Source organism: Trichomycterus rosablanca, chromosome 21 (assembly GCF_030014385.1).
Source record: "Trichomycterus rosablanca isolate fTriRos1 chromosome 21, fTriRos1.hap1, whole genome shotgun sequence".
NCBI classification, from domain to species: Eukaryota; Metazoa; Chordata; class Actinopteri; order Siluriformes; family Trichomycteridae; genus Trichomycterus; species Trichomycterus rosablanca.
In genome coordinates, this window is record NC_086008.1 from 20,554,134 (window position 1) to 20,572,232 (window position 18,099).

The 18,099-nt window shown below is 43.4% G+C and overlaps 2 protein-coding genes across 2 annotated transcripts; both read left to right on the plus strand.

Moving 5' to 3' along the window:
* Nucleotides 1-1,288: 1,288 nt before the first annotated feature.
* cmklr1 (chemokine-like receptor 1) lies at nucleotides 1,289-6,000 on the plus strand. The gene is made up of 2 exons (XM_063018060.1): nucleotides 1,289-1,316; nucleotides 2,876-6,000. The coding sequence occupies exon 2, from the start codon at nucleotides 2,915-2,917 to the stop codon at nucleotides 3,962-3,964; it is 1,050 nt and encodes a 349-aa protein (XP_062874130.1). The 5' UTR covers nucleotides 1,289-1,316; nucleotides 2,876-2,914; the 3' UTR covers nucleotides 3,965-6,000.
* An 8,942-nt stretch (nucleotides 6,001-14,942) lies between these two features.
* LOC134335745 (chemerin-like receptor 1) lies at nucleotides 14,943-15,962 on the plus strand. Its single transcript, XM_063018339.1, has one exon. It carries the CDS (start codon nucleotides 14,943-14,945, stop codon nucleotides 15,960-15,962), a length of 1,020 nt encoding a protein of 339 aa, XP_062874409.1.
* The last annotated feature ends 2,137 nt before the right edge of the window (nucleotides 15,963-18,099 follow it).

The window sequence follows — 18,099 nt, forward strand, 5'->3', positions numbered from 1 at the left end:
GACCTATTTCTGTGTGACGGGGTGAGGAGAGACGCTGCTTATTCAGATTCGTAAGGTTTGGCTCCAGTAGAGCTGTTCCAGTGACACAACAGAATTCAAGAAGTCACATAGAACCCAGACAGATTGTGATGGCTAGACGACTGGGACAAAACTGCAGCTCTTGTGGGGTGTTCCCGGTCTGCAGTGGTCAGTATATGTCAAAAGTGGTCCAATGAAGAAATGGTGTTAAACCAGCGACAAGATCATGGGCGGCCAAGGCTCATTGATGCACGTGTGGTCCGATCCAACAGATGAGCTACTGTAGCTCAAACTGCTAAAGGAGCTAATGCTGGTTCTTATAGAAAGGGGTCAGAATACACAGAGCATCACAGTCCATCGCAGACCAGTCAGGGTGCCCATGCTGCCCCCTGTCCACCGCCGAAAACATCAACAGTGGGCATGTGAGCATCGGAACTTTAGGGAAGGCCCTTTCCTGTTCCAGCATGACTGCGCCCCTATGAAGACGTAAAGAAAAGATCCAGTTTCCCGCACAGAGCCCTGACGTCATCTCAGCCTTACTGAACAGCTCTGGAATGAACCGGAACATCAACTGAGGCTTTCCTTCCACCCATACAGACATTCAGTCTTTTGACTGAATGGGCACAAATTCCCACAGTGAGAGAAGCCTTCTCAGAAAAGATCACATAGTCGTCACTTTGGAAATGGAATGTCCAACCATGTCATGGTCAGGCATCCGAATACTTTTGACCAGATAGTGTATTCACAGCAAGTCTTCACCGTATGTGGACACCTAACCAGCTTGTTTGTTAACGTGAAGTTGCAGTTCTGGGGATTTCAAAGATTTCTGCAACTGTTTTTCCTTTTTTTTTCACTGATGTTTTTTAAATAGCTGGATTTATTTTGGTGGTGTAGAAAGTTCTCTCAGCTCCAACTAATCTGGCCACCTTTACCTCTCTAATCAACAACAACAACCTCTCTAATCCGCCCGGACAACTGCCGCTCACTGGATGTGTGTTTGTTTGTTTTTCTTCTGTTCTACGTGCCATTGGGAATAAAACAGCAGGTGTTGGTAAACTCAGTGTTGAAGTGCGTCAGCGGTAATCGAACCAGAAGTGAAACCACGAGACTCTTGATGACTTGGAAAAACACCAGCGTTGGTACAAGTGTTTTTTGTGTTTGCAGAAGTTTGATGCTTCGACACTCCCAGTGTTTTGTAAGAGGTGACATATGACTTTAATTCCTCAAACGCTCTTCACAGAGAACAGCTGGTCTTAAACTGACCACCGGCATGAAAGGTGCTGAGTGACCGGGCCGAGGTGAGCTCTATTATTTCTCTATTTATTGTAAAAAAAAAAAATATATATATATAAAAAGCTTATATGTATATAGAGTCTATAGATTATTAAATGCTTATAAAATGAATACAGAAGTGCTCTGGTGGCGCAAGGGTAAATTATGTGCTATCATCGTCAGTGCGCTCTTACTGCCAGTCCCAAACCTGGATTTTAAAAAAGGGCATTTGGTGTTAAACAGTGCTAAATACGGGTGCAGGTGAAATGGATGAATTGAAAAAATTATTTAAATTTAAATTAAATATGAGAAATACGGACATGTGTATCCTAAATTATTTACTTAGGACTTAGGAAACATAAAAAGAGAAAAAAAAAAACAGTAACAATAAAATATATATAATATAATATGTATATATAAAAACAATAACAGTGCAAATAGTAACAACAATAAAAACAATAAGTTATTACATTTAATTACATCTTGATTTCTTGATGCCTTCTGGTTCTTTTTATATTTGTATTATATTTTATATTTTTAAAAGGTTTTTTTTTTTTTTTTAAGAAAAGGTTCTATGACACAAAAGTACACATGTACCTTTAATTATTTTATTAAATTTATATTAAGCTTTTTGATTTAATTGAAATTTTCTGGAATTATGGACCTGTGTGAGTCCAGGCTGAACATTTTGTGTTCTTGTTTCCTCAGGGGTTAAATTTAGAGAATAGAAAGTTCTACTATTTTTCAACAGAATATGAATTACACCGACTATCATTAAACTTTCTATAATACAGTATATAAAAATGGTTACAGATATATAAACAAGAACAAATCGATCACTTGATGCCTTCTGGCTCTATATAGGTACTGTGTGACACAAGGGTAAACATGTACCTCTGAGTTTTTTGTAACGTGCTGCTGACATTAAATTCATATGAAACTTTTGGGCTTCTGTTCTGTTTATTTTTTAATGTATTTAATTTAAATGTATTTTTTGGAATTATGAACTTGTGTGAGTCAAATGCTGAACTTACAGTGGAAACAACCGGCATTTCAAACGTTCTACTGTATAATACAATATATAGATCAGGGTCGCGGGGGGTGCTGGAGCCTATCCCAGCTTTTCAATGGGCACAAGGCACACAGTAACACCCTGGACAGGGCGCCAGTCCATCGCAGGGCCGACACACACACACACACATTCACCTATAGGGCAATTCAGTGTCTCCAATTAACCTTACTGCACGTTTTTGGACTGTGGGAGGAAACCGGAGCTCCCGGAGGAAACCCACGCAGATACGAGAACATGCAAACTCAGCACAGAAAGGACCCGGACCGCCCCGCCTGGGGATCGAACCTAGGATCTTCTTACTGTGAGGCGACAGTGCTACCCACCGAGCCACCGTGCCGTCACAGCCTGGCTCTATATTTTTTAAAGGGGTTTTTATTAGAAAAGGTTTGTGACCCAGGGGTGAACATGTAGCTTTGATTTATTTTGGTGGCATTAAATTATATTAAGCTTTTGGAATTTAATACTGGAATTATGGAGTCAGAGGTTTAACATTTTGTGTTCTTGTTTCCTCAGGGGTTTTAAGAATAAAAAGTGTTTTTATTTTATTTTATTATGGAAACGACCGATTTAAACCTCTATTTCTCTACGGAATACGAAAACTACACATTCGATAACCAAACGTTTGATGAGGACTTTTCATTCTCCCCCCCGTGGCACCACCTTTGCTCCGGAGAGGTGCTCTGCATCCTGCTGCTGACGGTGAACATCATGACCTTCGTGTTTGGTGTGGTGGGGAACGGCGTGGTCATCTGGATCGCAGGCTTCAAAATGAAGAAGTCGGTCAACACCACCTGGTACCTCAGCCTGGCCCTGTCCGACTTCGTGTTCTGCGCCAGCCTGCCCTTCAACGCCGTCTACATGGCAACGTCTAACTGGACCTTCGGACACTTCATGTGCAAGTTCACGTCCTTCGTGATGTTCCTCAACATGTTCAGCAGCATCTTCCTCCTCGTGGTGATCAGCGTGGACCGCTGCGTGGCCGTCATGTTCCCGGTCTGGGCGCAGAACCAGCGCACCATACGGAAGGCCTCAGTGGTGGTCGTGCTGGCCTGGCTGGTCTCCGCCGCCTTGAGCGTCCCGTCCATGATCTTCCGCGACGTCCAGGAGCACATGGACAGAACCCGGTGTCAGAACAGCTACACCAGCAGCCCGCACAGCCACAGGGCGATCGCCACGAGCCGCTTCGTGTTCGGATTCCTCGTGCCGTTCCTGGTCATCATGGTCTGCTACTCGGTCATCATCGTCAAGCTGAGGAGCAACCAGATGGCCAAGTCCACCAAGCCCTTCAAGATCATGACGGCGCTCATCCTGACCTTCTTCCTGTGCTGGCTGCCGTACCACACCTTCGTCCTGGTGGAGCTGAACAAGAGCCTCCCCAACCACGTCATCAACTACGGCCTCCAGGTCGGGACCTCGGTGGCCTCGGCCAACAGCTTCCTCAACCCCGTGCTCTACGTCTTCATGGGGAACGACTTCAGGAGGAAGTTCAAGAGCTCCATTCTGTCTAAGATCGAGAGCGCCATGGGGGAGGAAGGACGTACGCTGAGCCGCTACCTGTCCCGCTCCAGCTCCGTGGACACCAGAGCGTCCACTCACATCTGATTCTGTATTTTAGAACCTCTGGACCTCTTACTTTTTACCTCTGATCTCACTGGTCCAATATTATCATACTTTTTTATTAAATGATAAATATGTATTATATATCAATACACTGTATGGACAAAAGTATTGGGACACCCCTTCTAATTTTCGAAATTATGGGTTTTACCTAGTTTAGGGAAGGCCCCTTTCCTGTTCCACTATGACAAAGCTAGGTTTGAAGAAAATGACCCTGACCTGAACCCTGAGGTTCTGAGTCTGAGTGTGTCTGAGTCTAAGTGTGTGTGTGTGTGAGTCTGAGTGTGTCCGGGTCTGAGTGTGTCTGAGTCTGAGTGTGTGTGTGTGAGTCTGAGTGTGTGTGTGTGTGTCTGAGCCTGAGTGTGTCTGAGTGTGTATGAGTCTGAGTGTGTGTGTCTGAGTCTGAGTGTGTCTGAGTCTGAGTGTGTCTGAGTCTGAGTGTGTGTGTGAGTCTGAGTGTGTGTGTGTCTGAGCCTGAGTGTGTCTGAGTCTGAGTGTGTCTTAGTCTGAGTGTGTCTGAGTGTCTGAGTCTGAGTGTGTCTGTGTAAGTGTTTCTGAGTCTGAATGTGTCTGAGTGTCTGAGTGTGTCTGAGTGTGTGAGTGTGTGAGTGTGTCTGAGTGTGTTTTTGAGTGTTTCTGAGTCTGAATGTGTCTTGAATGTGTTTTTTAGTCCGAGTGTCTGAGTGTGTGTGTGTGTGTGTCTGAGTCTGAGTATGTGTGTGTCTGAGCCTGAGTGTGTCTGAATGTGTGTGTGTCTGAGCCTGAGTGTGTCTTAGTCTGAGTGTGTCTGAGTGTCTGAGTGTAAGTGTTTCTGAGTCTGAGTGTGTCTGAGTGTGTCTGAGTGTGTGTGTGTGTGTGTGTGTGTGTGTGTGTGTGTGTGTGTGTGTGTGTGTAAGTGTGTCTGAGTGTGTTTTTGAGTGTTTCTGAGTCTGAATGTGTCTTAGTTTTTTAGTCCGAGTGTCTGAGTGTGTGTGTGTGTGTGTGTGTGTGTGTGTGTGTCTGAGTGTCTGAGTATGTGTGTGTCTGAGCCTGAGTGTGTCTGAATGTGTGTGTGTCTTAGCCTGAGTGTCTGAGTCTGAGCGTGTCTGAGTGTGTGTGATAGCCAGTGATAGCTCAGTGGTTAAGGTACTGGACTAGTAAACAGAAGGTTGCCGGTTCAAGCCCCGCCACCACCAAGTTGCCACTGTTGGGTCCCTGAGCAAGGCCCGAATACTTTTGACCATAAAGTGTAACTAGGGTTCTGATGTTAGCTTTAGAATCTGTACCTTCCTGGCCTGAAAGTGTGGAAGATCCCAGCTATACACACACACACACACACACACATACACACACACACACACACACATTCACCTATAGGGCAATTCAGTGTCTCCAATTAACCTTACTGCATGTTTTTGGACTGTCAGAGGAAACCCACACAGACACGGGGAGAACATGCAAACTCCACACAGACTGAACCCAGGACCTTCTTGCTGTGAGGCGGCAGTGCTACCCCCACCGAGCCACCGTGCTGCCCAAGGTATCCATTCTTCTCAAATTTGGACCAGATCATGACAGATCTGTTCACATGCTTCAGGGTTTGATGGACGGCGGTAGCTTAGAGATGAGGGTACTGGACTAATAATCAGAAGGTTGGTTTTACGCCAGGTTGCCACTATTGGGCCCCCTGAGCAAGGGCCTTAACCCTCAGTTGCTTGAACTGTATTACTTCATAACTATAAGAGCGTCTGATAATGCAGTGATTGTAAACAGCAGTTTGAAGGATGTTGGTTCTGTTACATGCTGCTGTTTTTGACTGAACACGTTGTTGGTGATTGGGACCGGCTGCACCACCACATCTGTGTCGTCACCGGGTTTTTTAAAACTTTTGTGCCGTTGTGGTCAGCATACGACTGTTTTCAGATCCTGAGTTGATGCCTGATCTGTAGCTTTACTAATAAATGATTTACTGTAGCTGATGATCTGTAACGTAGACGCTGCTGCTCATGCACTGAATAAATAAACACGTTCTATTAAATAAATCTGCTTTTATTATTCTCATTTAATCTGACACTAACTGTTGATGTGTTTCAGCCACGCCCACAGGGCAACAACTTCTGTTTCAGCTAGAAATCTGAGTGTGTCTGAGTGTGTGTGTGTGTTTTTGAGTGTGTGTGTGTATGTGTGTGTTTTTGAGTGTGTGTGTGTGTGTGTGTGTCTGTGTCTGAGTGTGTGTGTCTGTGTCTGAGAGTCTGAGTGTGTGTATGTGTGTGTGTTTGAGTCTAAGTGTATGCAAATGTGTGTGTGTGTGTGTGTGTGTGTGTCAGTACGTCTGAGTGTGTGTATGTGTGAGTCTGAGTGTGTGTGAGTCTGAGTGTGTGTGTGTTTGTGTGTCTGTGTCTGAGAGTCTGTGTGTGTGTGTGTGTGTTTGAGTGTGTCTGTCTGAGTGTGTGTGTGTGTGTGTGCTTGAGTGTGTGTCTGAGTGTGTGTGTGTGTGTATGAGTTTGTGTATGTGTGTTTCAGTCTGAGTGTGTGTGTGTGTGTGTCTGAGTGTCTGTGTCTGAGTGTCTGAATGTGTGTGTGTGTGTGTGTGTGTGTGTTTGAGTGTGTGTGAGTCTGAGTGTGTGTGTCTCAGTGTAAGTGTCAAAGCCCCTGATATTTCCTGTTGTCTTCAAATTTAAATGTATCACACACACACACACACCCACACATACCCCCACACACCCATACACACACACACACACACACACACACGCTTCCCCTTTCACACACACATACACACACACCTTACAATGTAATTTCAATTCAGTACATTTCATTGGCAGGACTGTTAGACTACTGACACAACATCGGTACTAGTGGTGTGTGTGTGTGTGTGTGTGTGTGTGTGTGTGTGTGTGTGTGTGTGTGTGTGAGTTAGATGTTACGCATGCAGTTTTCGGTGGGTTTTGTTCACACACACACACTCACCACACACACACACTCACACACACACACACTCAGACACACTCAGATTTAGACACACATTCAGACAGACTCACACACACAAAAACACACTCAGACACACACATATACACTCAGACACACTCACACACTCACTCACACACTCATACACTCGGACACACACACACATTCAGACACTCAATCTCACACACTCAACCACACTCAGATTTAGACACACACACAAACACTCACACACACTCAGACATATACACACACTCAGACAGACTCAGACACACACACACACTCAGACACTCAATCTCACACACTCAGATTTAGACACACTCACACTCAGACATATACACACACTCAGACACACTCAGATTTACACACACTCAGACATATACACACACTGAAACACAATCAGATTTAGACTCACACACACACTCACACACACTCAGACATATACACACTCAGATTTAGACACACACTCAGACAGACTCACACGCACTCATACACGCTCAGACACACATACACTCAGACTTAGATACACACACACACTTACACACATACACACACACTCAGACATATATACACACTCATATTTAGACACACACTCAGACAGACTCACACGCACTCATACACGCTCAGACACACATACACTTAGACTTAGATACACACACACACACACACACACACACACTCACACACTCAGACATACACACACTCAGACACACTCAGATTTACACACACTCAGACATATACACACACTGAAACACTCAGATTTAGACTCACACACACACTCACACACACTCAGACATATACACACTCAGATTTAGACACACACTCAGACAGACTCACACGCACTCATACACGCTCAGACACACATACACTCAGACTTAGATACACACACACACTTACACACATACACACACACTCAGACATATATACACACTCATATTTAGACACACACTCAGACAGACTCACACGCACTCATACACGCTCAGACACACATACACTTAGACTTAGATACACACACACACACACACACACACACACACTCACACACACTCAGACATATATACACACTCATATTTAGACACACACTCAGACTCACACACACTCATACACACTCAGATTTAGATACACACACACACACAAACACACTCAGATTTACACACACACTTACACACACACACACACACACTCACACACACTCAGACATATACACACACTCAGACAGACTCATACACACTCAGACACATACACTCAGACTTATATACACTTACACACACATACACTCACACACACTCAGACATATACACACACTCAGACAGACTCATACACACTCAGACACACACTCAGACTTAGATACACTTACACACACACACACTCACACACACTCAGACATATACACACACTCAGACAGACTCATACACACTCAGACACATACACTCAGACTTAGATACACTTACACACACATACACTCACACACACTCAGACATATACACACACTCAGACAGACTTATACACACTCAGACACATACACTCAGACTTAGATACACTTACACACACATACACTCACACACACTCAGACATATACACACACTCATATTTAGACACACACTCAGACAGACTCACACGCACTCATACACACTCAGATTTAGATACACACACATACACTCAGATACACTCAAATTTACACACACACTTACACACACACACACACACACTCAGACATATACACACACTCAGATTTAGACACACACACTCACACACACTCACACGCACTCATACACACTCAGACACATACACTCAGACTTAGATACACACACATACACTCAGACACACTCAGACATATGCACACACTCATATTTAGACACACTCAGACAGACTCACACGCACTCATACACACTCAGATTTAGATACACACACACACACACACACACTCAGACACTCAGATTTACACACACACTTACATACACACACTCACACACACTCAGACATATACACACACTCAGATTTAGACACACACTCAGACAGACTCACATGCACTCATACACACTCAGATTTAGATACACACACACACACTCAGACACACTCAGATTTACACACACACTTACATACACACACTCACACACACTCAGACATATACACACACTCAGATTTAGACACACACTCAGACAGACTCACATGCACTCATACACACTCAGATTTAGATACACACACACACACTCAGATTTACACACACACTTACACACACTCACACACACTCAGACATATACACACACTCAGATTTAGACACACACTCAGACAGACTCACACACACTCAGACACACTTAGATTTAGATACACACACACACACACTCAGACACACTCAGATTTACACACACACTTACACACACTCACACACACTCAGACATATATACACACTCATATTTAGACACACACTCAGACTCACACACACTCATACACACTCAGATTTAGATACACACACACACACACACACACTCAGATTTACACACACACTTACACACACTCACACACACTCAGACATATACACACACTCAGATTTAGACACACACACACACACACACACTCAGATTTACACACACACTTACACACACTCACACACACTCAGACATATACACACACTCAGATTTAGACACACACTCAGACAGACTCACACGCACTCATACACGCTCAGACACACATACACTTAGACTTAGATACACACACACACTTACACACACATACACTCACACACACTCAGACATATATACACACTCATATTTAGACACACACTCAGACTCACACACACTCATACACACTCAGATTTAGATACACACACACACACACACACAGATTTACACACACACTTACACACACTCACACACACTCAGACATATACACACACTCAGATTTAGACACACACACACACACACACACACACTCAGATTTACACACACACTTACACACACTCACACACACTCAGACATATACACACACTCAGATTTAGACACACACTCAGACAGACTCACACGCACTCATACACGCTCAGACACACATACACTTAGACTTAGATACACACACACACTTACACACACATACACTCACACACACTCAGACATATACACACACTCAGATTTAGACACACACTCAGACAGACTCACACACACTCAGACACACTTAGATTTAGATACACACACACACACACACACTCAGACACACTCAGATTTACACACACACTTACACACACTCACACACACTCAGACATATACACACACTCAGATTTAGACACACACTCAGACAGACTCACACGCACTCATACACGCTCAGACACACATACACTTAGACTTAGATACACACACACACTTACACACACATACACTCACACACACTCAGACATATATACACACTCATATTTAGACACACACTCAGACTCACACACACTCATACACACTCAGATTTAGATACACACACACACACACTCAGATTTACACACACACACACTCACACACACTCAGACATATACACACACTCAGACAGACTCATACACACTCAGACACATACACTCAGACTTAGATACACTTACACACACATACACTCACACACACTCAGACATATACACACACTCAGACAGACTCATACACACTCAGACACATACACTCAGACTTATATACACTTACACACACATACACTCACACACACTCAGACATATACACACACTCAGACAGACTCATACACACTCAGACACATACACTCAGACTTAGATACACTTACACACACACACACACTCACACACACTCAGACATATACACACACTCAGACAGACTCATACACACTCAGACACATACACTCAGACTTAGATACACTTACACACACATACACTCACACACACTCAGACATATACACACACTCATATTTAGACACACACTCAGACTCACACGCACTCATACACACTCAGATTTAGATACACACACATACACTCAGATACACTCAGATTTACACACACACACACACACACTCACACACTCAGACATATACACACACTCAGATTTAGACACACACACTCACACACACTCACACGCACTCATACACACTCAGACACATACACTCAGACTTAGATACACACACATACACTCAGACACACACACTTACACACACATACACTCACACACACTCAGACATATACACACACTCATATTTAGACACACTCAGACAGACTCACACGCACTCATACACACTCAGATTTAGATACACACACACACACACACACTCAGACACTCAGATTTACACACACACTTACATACACACACTCACACACACTCAGACATATACACACACTCAGATTTAGACACACACTCAGACAGACTCACATGCACTCATACACACTCAGATTTAGATACACACACACACACTCAGATTTACACACACACTTACACACACTCACACACACTCAGACATATACACACACTCAGATTTACACACACACACTCACACACACTCAGACATATACACACACTCAGATTTACACACACACACACACTCATACACACTCAGACATATACACACACTCAGATTTAGACACACACTCAGACAGACTCACACGCACTCATACACACTCAGATTTACACACACACACTCACACACACTCAGACATATACACACACTCAGATTTACACACACACACACTCATACACACTCAGACATATACACACACTCAGATTTAGACACACACTCAGACAGACTCACATGCACTCATACACACTCAGATTTAGATACACACACACACACACTCAGACACTCAGATTTACACACACACTTACATACACACACTCACACACACTCAGACATATACACACACTCAGATTTACACACACACTTACATACACACACTCACACACACTCAGACATATACACACACTCAGATTTAGACACACACTCAGACAGACTCACATGCACTCATACACACTCAGATTTAGATACACACACACACACTCAGACACACTCAGATTTACACACACACTTACACACACACACACTCAGACATACACACACTCAGATTTAGACACACACTCAGACAGACTCACACACACTCAGACACACTTAGATTTAGATACACACACACACACACACTCAGACACACTCAGATTTACACACACACTTACACACACTCACACACACTCAGACATATACACACACTCAGATTTAGACACACACTCAGACAGACTCACACACACTCAGACACACATACACTTGCACATAAACACACTCTCGGACACACACACACACACACCTTCATACACACCCAGAATCAGACACACTCACACACATATACACCCCCCCCCCCCCCCCCACACACACACACACAGGTGTCTCCAGCCTTTCAATTTCATGCCAAGACAATTTGACCTGACAATATTGGTTCAGCCAAACCTTAAAAATCTATTATTTATTCACCACCACGTGTTACTTTCACTCGTGTGTTGGCGTTCTCGTGGCATCTGTGGAACCCACCTTTGCTTAACAGACTGCATCACTTTAGAAAACACCTTTCTCCTGCTCCAGGGTCCAGTGACGCCATGCTTCACACCCTTCCAACCAATACTTATCATAGTAACCAGTGACTGTCGAAGCCCCTATTTCAGGCTCCAAGTGCACAAGTCTCGTGCTGATTTCAGAAGTGAGTTGAAACCTCATCAGTGCTGCAATAGAACATTTGTGGGTTTTGCTTCTTCCGGGCTGAGCTGTTCAAGATCTAATTCTTCATATCTGGTATCAAACAGCGAGCGCTCGGAAGGTGAGTCAGGAGTTCATTTTACCCATAAATAATAAACGAATCTGTTCAACACGAGATCTGATCAGTGTAATCGTGTTTTTATCTCCTTTTTTATTATATTACATATTGCATGTATATTTATTTCTACCAACATTGTACTGCAATACTTACTTATTATTTCTTATGCACCTTTAGCTTATTTAATTAATAATTTTTAACTGTCTTTTATTTACTTAATACTTTTTTTCCTTGAGCTGTTGTAATACTTGACTTTCCCTCTGGGATTAATAAAGTGATCTGTCTGTCTGTCTGTCTGTCTGTCTGTCTGTCTGTCTGTCTGTCTGTCTGTCTGTCTATCTATCCTGTCTATCTATCTATCTATCTATCTATCTATCTATCTATCTACCTGTCTGTCTGTCTGTCTGTCTGTCTGTCTGTCTGTCTGTCTGTCTATCTATCTATCTATCTATCTAATCTGTCTGTCTGTCTGTCTGTCTGTCTGTCTGTCTGTCTGTCTGTCTATCTTCTTTGAAAGCACATAGTAAATGATTAGAAGAATGAATTACAATAACAGCAGAATTTGATCGACCGAGTGTGGTTGTAATCCAGCATATGTCGATTTATCAGACCAGTCGAGCTGAGCTTTAACCGCTAATAGATTTTGGGTTTGGCAGCTTGGATCAGCAATTGTGATGTTTTTCATTTAGCAAAGAGGTTGTAGCACAAGAAAACAGTGTAGATTTACATTTAGCACAAAGATGGTGAGTGGGGTTGAGGTGTTAGAACGTGGTGTCCACATGCTTTCTGCATTTTTTTGACACTTCGAATGTACTGTTTTTAACACTCAGCTGCATGATGAGAGGCTAAACTGGAAGTGATAACCAGTTTGTGAATATGCAAAAAAAAGTGTCAAATTCTCAGAAATTTATGGGGAAGTAAAAATAATAAAAAAAAACGTCTGAGAAAACGTGCATACAGTCGAAAGAACCGAAGTCAGCGAGACAGGAGCGCTGTGCCAGAGCGAGCGTCCCAAAGGTGGGTGTTTGTTCATCTAAAATTAAACTAGTGAGAAGACGATGAGTGATTTTGTGGTTTCTGTCTGTCTGTTTTAAGTACATCGACAGTTTTAATCTGCAGACCCGTCAGGAACCTCAGCTGTATGGTCAAAAGTATGTGGACACCGAAACAATAAGCTTGTCGGACGTCCCGTCCAAACCCATTTTTAAAAATCTTTTAGACATCACGATGTTTATGGCAGTGGTAGCTCCGTGGTTAGGGTAATGGACTAGTAATCAAAAAGTTGCAGGTTCAAGCCCCGCCGCCACCAAGTTGCCACTGTTGGGTCCCTGGGCAAGGCCCTTAACCCTTAATTGGATAAATATAATTGGTTAAAAGCGTCTGCTAAATGCTGAAAATGTAAATGTAAATGTATGTATATGACCAAAAGTATGTGGACACCGAACTATGTGGACTTTTGTAGCCTAGCGGTTAAGGTACTGGACTAGTATTAGAAAGGTCGCTGGTTCAAGCCTCATCACTGCCAGGTTGCCACTGTTGGGCCCTTGTTGTTCAGCCCTTATGGCTGAACTGATATGATTTTATGACATCACAATGTCTGTTTGACCTGTCTGGAATGTCAGCTGTGTGGTCAAAAATTTGTGGACACCTAACCATAAACTTGTTGGACATTCTGGGTAGGACAGTTGTAGCCTAGTGGTTAAGGTACTGGACTAGTAAGTAGAAGAAAGGTCGCTGGTTCAAGCCCCATCACTGCCAAGTTGCCACCTTGAGCAAGACCCTTAACCCTCAATTACTGCTAAATGCTGAAGATGTAAATGTAAAAGTCCAAAACCCTAACAGGGCAGCAACAGTTTAGGGAAGGCTCTGTCTGTTCCAGTATGACTATCTGCTCTATAAAGACAGACTTGATTTAGAGAAACTCCAGTGATCTCAGATTTTCTGAACAGCTTAATTGAAGCTTTCTTGACCACCAGCGCCTTTCCATACAAATGCTTTTTGGCTGAATGGGCACAAATTCCCATACCCCGACAAACTTCAAAGTCTTGTGAGAAGCCTTCTCAGAAACCGTACCACTTGTTTGTGAAATGGAACCTCCGACAAGCTCAGGGTCTGGTGTCCAAATACTTTTGGCCATATAGTGTGTCTGCTGGGAAAGATGATCTGGTTCTCTGGTCTTATTGGTGATAAAACTTTAAAATCTTAAACTAAATCTCTCCTTGTTGTGTTTATTGTACAGACATCATGACTACATCATCTACAGATTATGATAATAGAGAAGATTATGAGCATACATTTATTGATGCTTTGGACAACTCTACTAAGATTCCACCAACAGCTCCGTCCATTTGTAAAGACGTTCTGTGTGTTTTCCTGGCAACGGTCGGTGTCATCATCTTCATCCTGGGTATCGTCGGGAACAGTCTGGTCATCTATATTGCCGGGTTTAAGATCAAGAAATCAGTCAACACCAGCTGGTACCTCAGCCTGGCTGTATCCGACTTCCTCTTTTGTGCCTTCTTGCCCTTAAACATCGTCTACTTGGTCCAAAAAGTCTGGCTCTTCGGCCGCTTCATGTGCAAGTTCACGTCCTTCATCTTGCTCCTCAACATGTTCAGCAGCATCTTCCTCCTGGTCATCATCAGCGTGGACCGCTGCGTAGTGGTCATGTTCCCCGTGTGGGCGCAGAACAAGCGCAGCCTCGGCAAAGCCTCGGTCGTCATCGCGCTGGCTTGGATCCTCTCGGCGGCGCTGAGCTCGCCCGCCGCCGTTTTCCGAGAGGTTTCCGAGCCGCATCAAAAATGTCACTACGACTACAGTGAAAAGCAGCACATTGTCATGGTGATATCCCGATTCACATTCGGATTCGTGATCCCGTTCCTGGTCATTTCCGCCTGTTACGTGGTCATCATCCGGAAACTGAGGAGCAACCAGATGGCGAGATCTACCAAACCGTTCAAAGTCATGACGCTCCTGATCGTCGTTTTTTTCCTCTGCTGGCTGCCCTACCACATCTTTAATCTCATGGAACTGATCGAGACACATAGGGACATTCTTCACATCGTGATTCCAATCGGAACCACTCTGGTCAGCTCCGCCAGCTTCCTCAACCCGTTCCTGTACGCGTTCATGGGGAAGGACTTCAAGAAGAAATGTTACGCGATCCTGTCCAAGATCGAGAACGCGATCGAGGAGGAGGACAGGAGCTCGGCCCGGGGAACGTCTTTTACCAACACGGGGGGAAAATATTCAACTATTGTTTAAAGACCAGTGTTCCAGCAGCATTACCTGCCACCAGGTGTAATAAACTAGTTATACCAGGGATCTTCAAAAAGTTTCCTCATGTTTATATATTTTGCTTGAAAATGGTGAGGGTGGGACGGGAGTAGTAGTAATCGCTCATGTCTGAGACACGGATTTATAGAGCGCCGCCTGATTTCCACCTTTTTGAACGCTCAGGAAGCTTTATGAGAAAGAAGATTTTCATGTGGTGATGATGTGAAAGCAGCGGCGCATCAGTGGCATTAAAAAGTTGGTACGGCGCTGGAAAAATGCATCAGAAGGCGACTGTAGAAAAGTGACGTAATTTGTTTTGGAAATTCTTAATAGAGGTTTAAAAGTGCTGAAACTTTTTGAAGATCCCTCGTATGCTCTCAACATTTTTTTTTCTATTTTATTGATACATTTTCTCCCGATTTAGCATAGTCAATTTGTCTTCAGCTGCTGTGGATCCCTGATTGCAGTCGAGGTGCGTGTATTACTGCTCACGCCTCCTCCGACCCCCAGGCGAAACCCTTTTCCACTCATGCATTCGGCACAAGTGCCTCTCTATCTGCTAATCAGGGTCCTTACACAGAGTTTGAAGACCACACACGCATAGGAGAAACGTGTCTGCTGCGGGCACTGCCAATTATGCCCGCTAGATGGTGCCCAGCCGACCGGTGGCAACGCCCAGGAGTTCAGAATCTCGGCGCTGGTGGGTCCTGACAGTTTTAGCAAGGCCCTTTCTGGTTTCACGTTGACGCCGCCCCTATGCACAAAGCAAGCTCTATCAGGACATGAACAAAAGCCTGATTTATAAAAGCTCCAGTGATCTCAGCCCTACTGAGGAGCTTTAAACTAAACCGGAAAATCAGCATCAGCACCCAGCCGCAAAAAACGCCATCATCGTTTATTTTTAAACATCTGAGAACGACTTGTTTAGATAGATAGATAGATAGATAGATAGATAGATAGATAGATAGATAGATAGATAGATAGATAGATAGATAGATAGATAGATAGATAGATAGATAGATAGATATAGACAGACAGACAGACAGACAGACAGACAGATAGATAGATAGATAGATAGACATAGATAGATAAACAGACAGACAGATAGAAAGACAGACAGATAGATAAATATTTGGATGGTCGATGAAGCGCAGATCAAACCCACAACACAGTCACGTGTACTGAAGTGACTGTACTCGACATGGCACATGAACGTGAAGCATAAATACACACACACTTCACACCTCATTTATCTTCTCTTATATCTCTAATATAGTCAGTAATCGTTCCTCTGCTGAAAAAAATGTTTAGTTTTTTATCAGTTTATTTGCAATATTTGTTTTAAATGTTTTATATTTGTGTTATATAATGATTTAATAAAGTATTTAATTAATATATTAACACACAGCTCCTGAGATATTGGTGCCTTTGGGTAAAACGAGTTCTAAAGTCTATTTTTGTAGTTAATAAGCTTATCTTAAAATATATATAACTAATCTGTACTTACATTTAGCTACAAATAAATAAATAAAAGCTTTAACAAAGTGTGTTGGAGTTATTGGATCAACTGCATTTAGTTCTGAGTCTTCAATTACATTGTATCATGTATCATGCCTTCCAAATCCAAAATCTTGATGTAGTAATTAAGAAAATGTCTCTGGTGATTAGAAAGAATATTGTAAAAATCTATCTCATTACAAGTCCTGGGTTAAATCCCCAGCCGGGGCGGTCCGGGTCCTTGGTCCCACAGTCCAAAAACATGCAGTCAGGTTAATTGGAGACACTGAATCACCCTATAGGTGAATGTGTGTGTGTGTGTGGGCCAGTGATAGCTCAGTGGTTAAGGTACTGGACTAGTAAACAGAAGATTGCCGGTTCAAGCCCCGCCACCACCAAGTTGCCACTGTTGGGTCCCTAAGCAAGGCCCTTAACCCTCAATTGCTCATCGTGTTCCGCTCACTGTGTAAGTCGCTTTGGATAAAGGCGTCTGCTAAATGATGAAAATGAAAATGTAAATGTGTGTCTGCCCTGTGATGGACTGGGAGTCCATCCAGGGTGTTACTGTGTACCTTGCGCCCATTGAAAAGCTGGGATAGGTGCCAGCACCCCTCCGCGACCCTGATTG

What these genes read in the sequence shown, in the direction of transcription:
- cmklr1 (XM_063018060.1), top strand. Translation starts at nt 2,915, where the DNA reads ATGGAAACGACCGATTTAAACCTCTATTTCTCTACGGAATACGAAAAC.
- LOC134335745 (XM_063018339.1), top strand. Translation starts at nt 14,943, where the DNA reads ATGACTACATCATCTACAGATTATGATAATAGAGAAGATTATGAGCAT.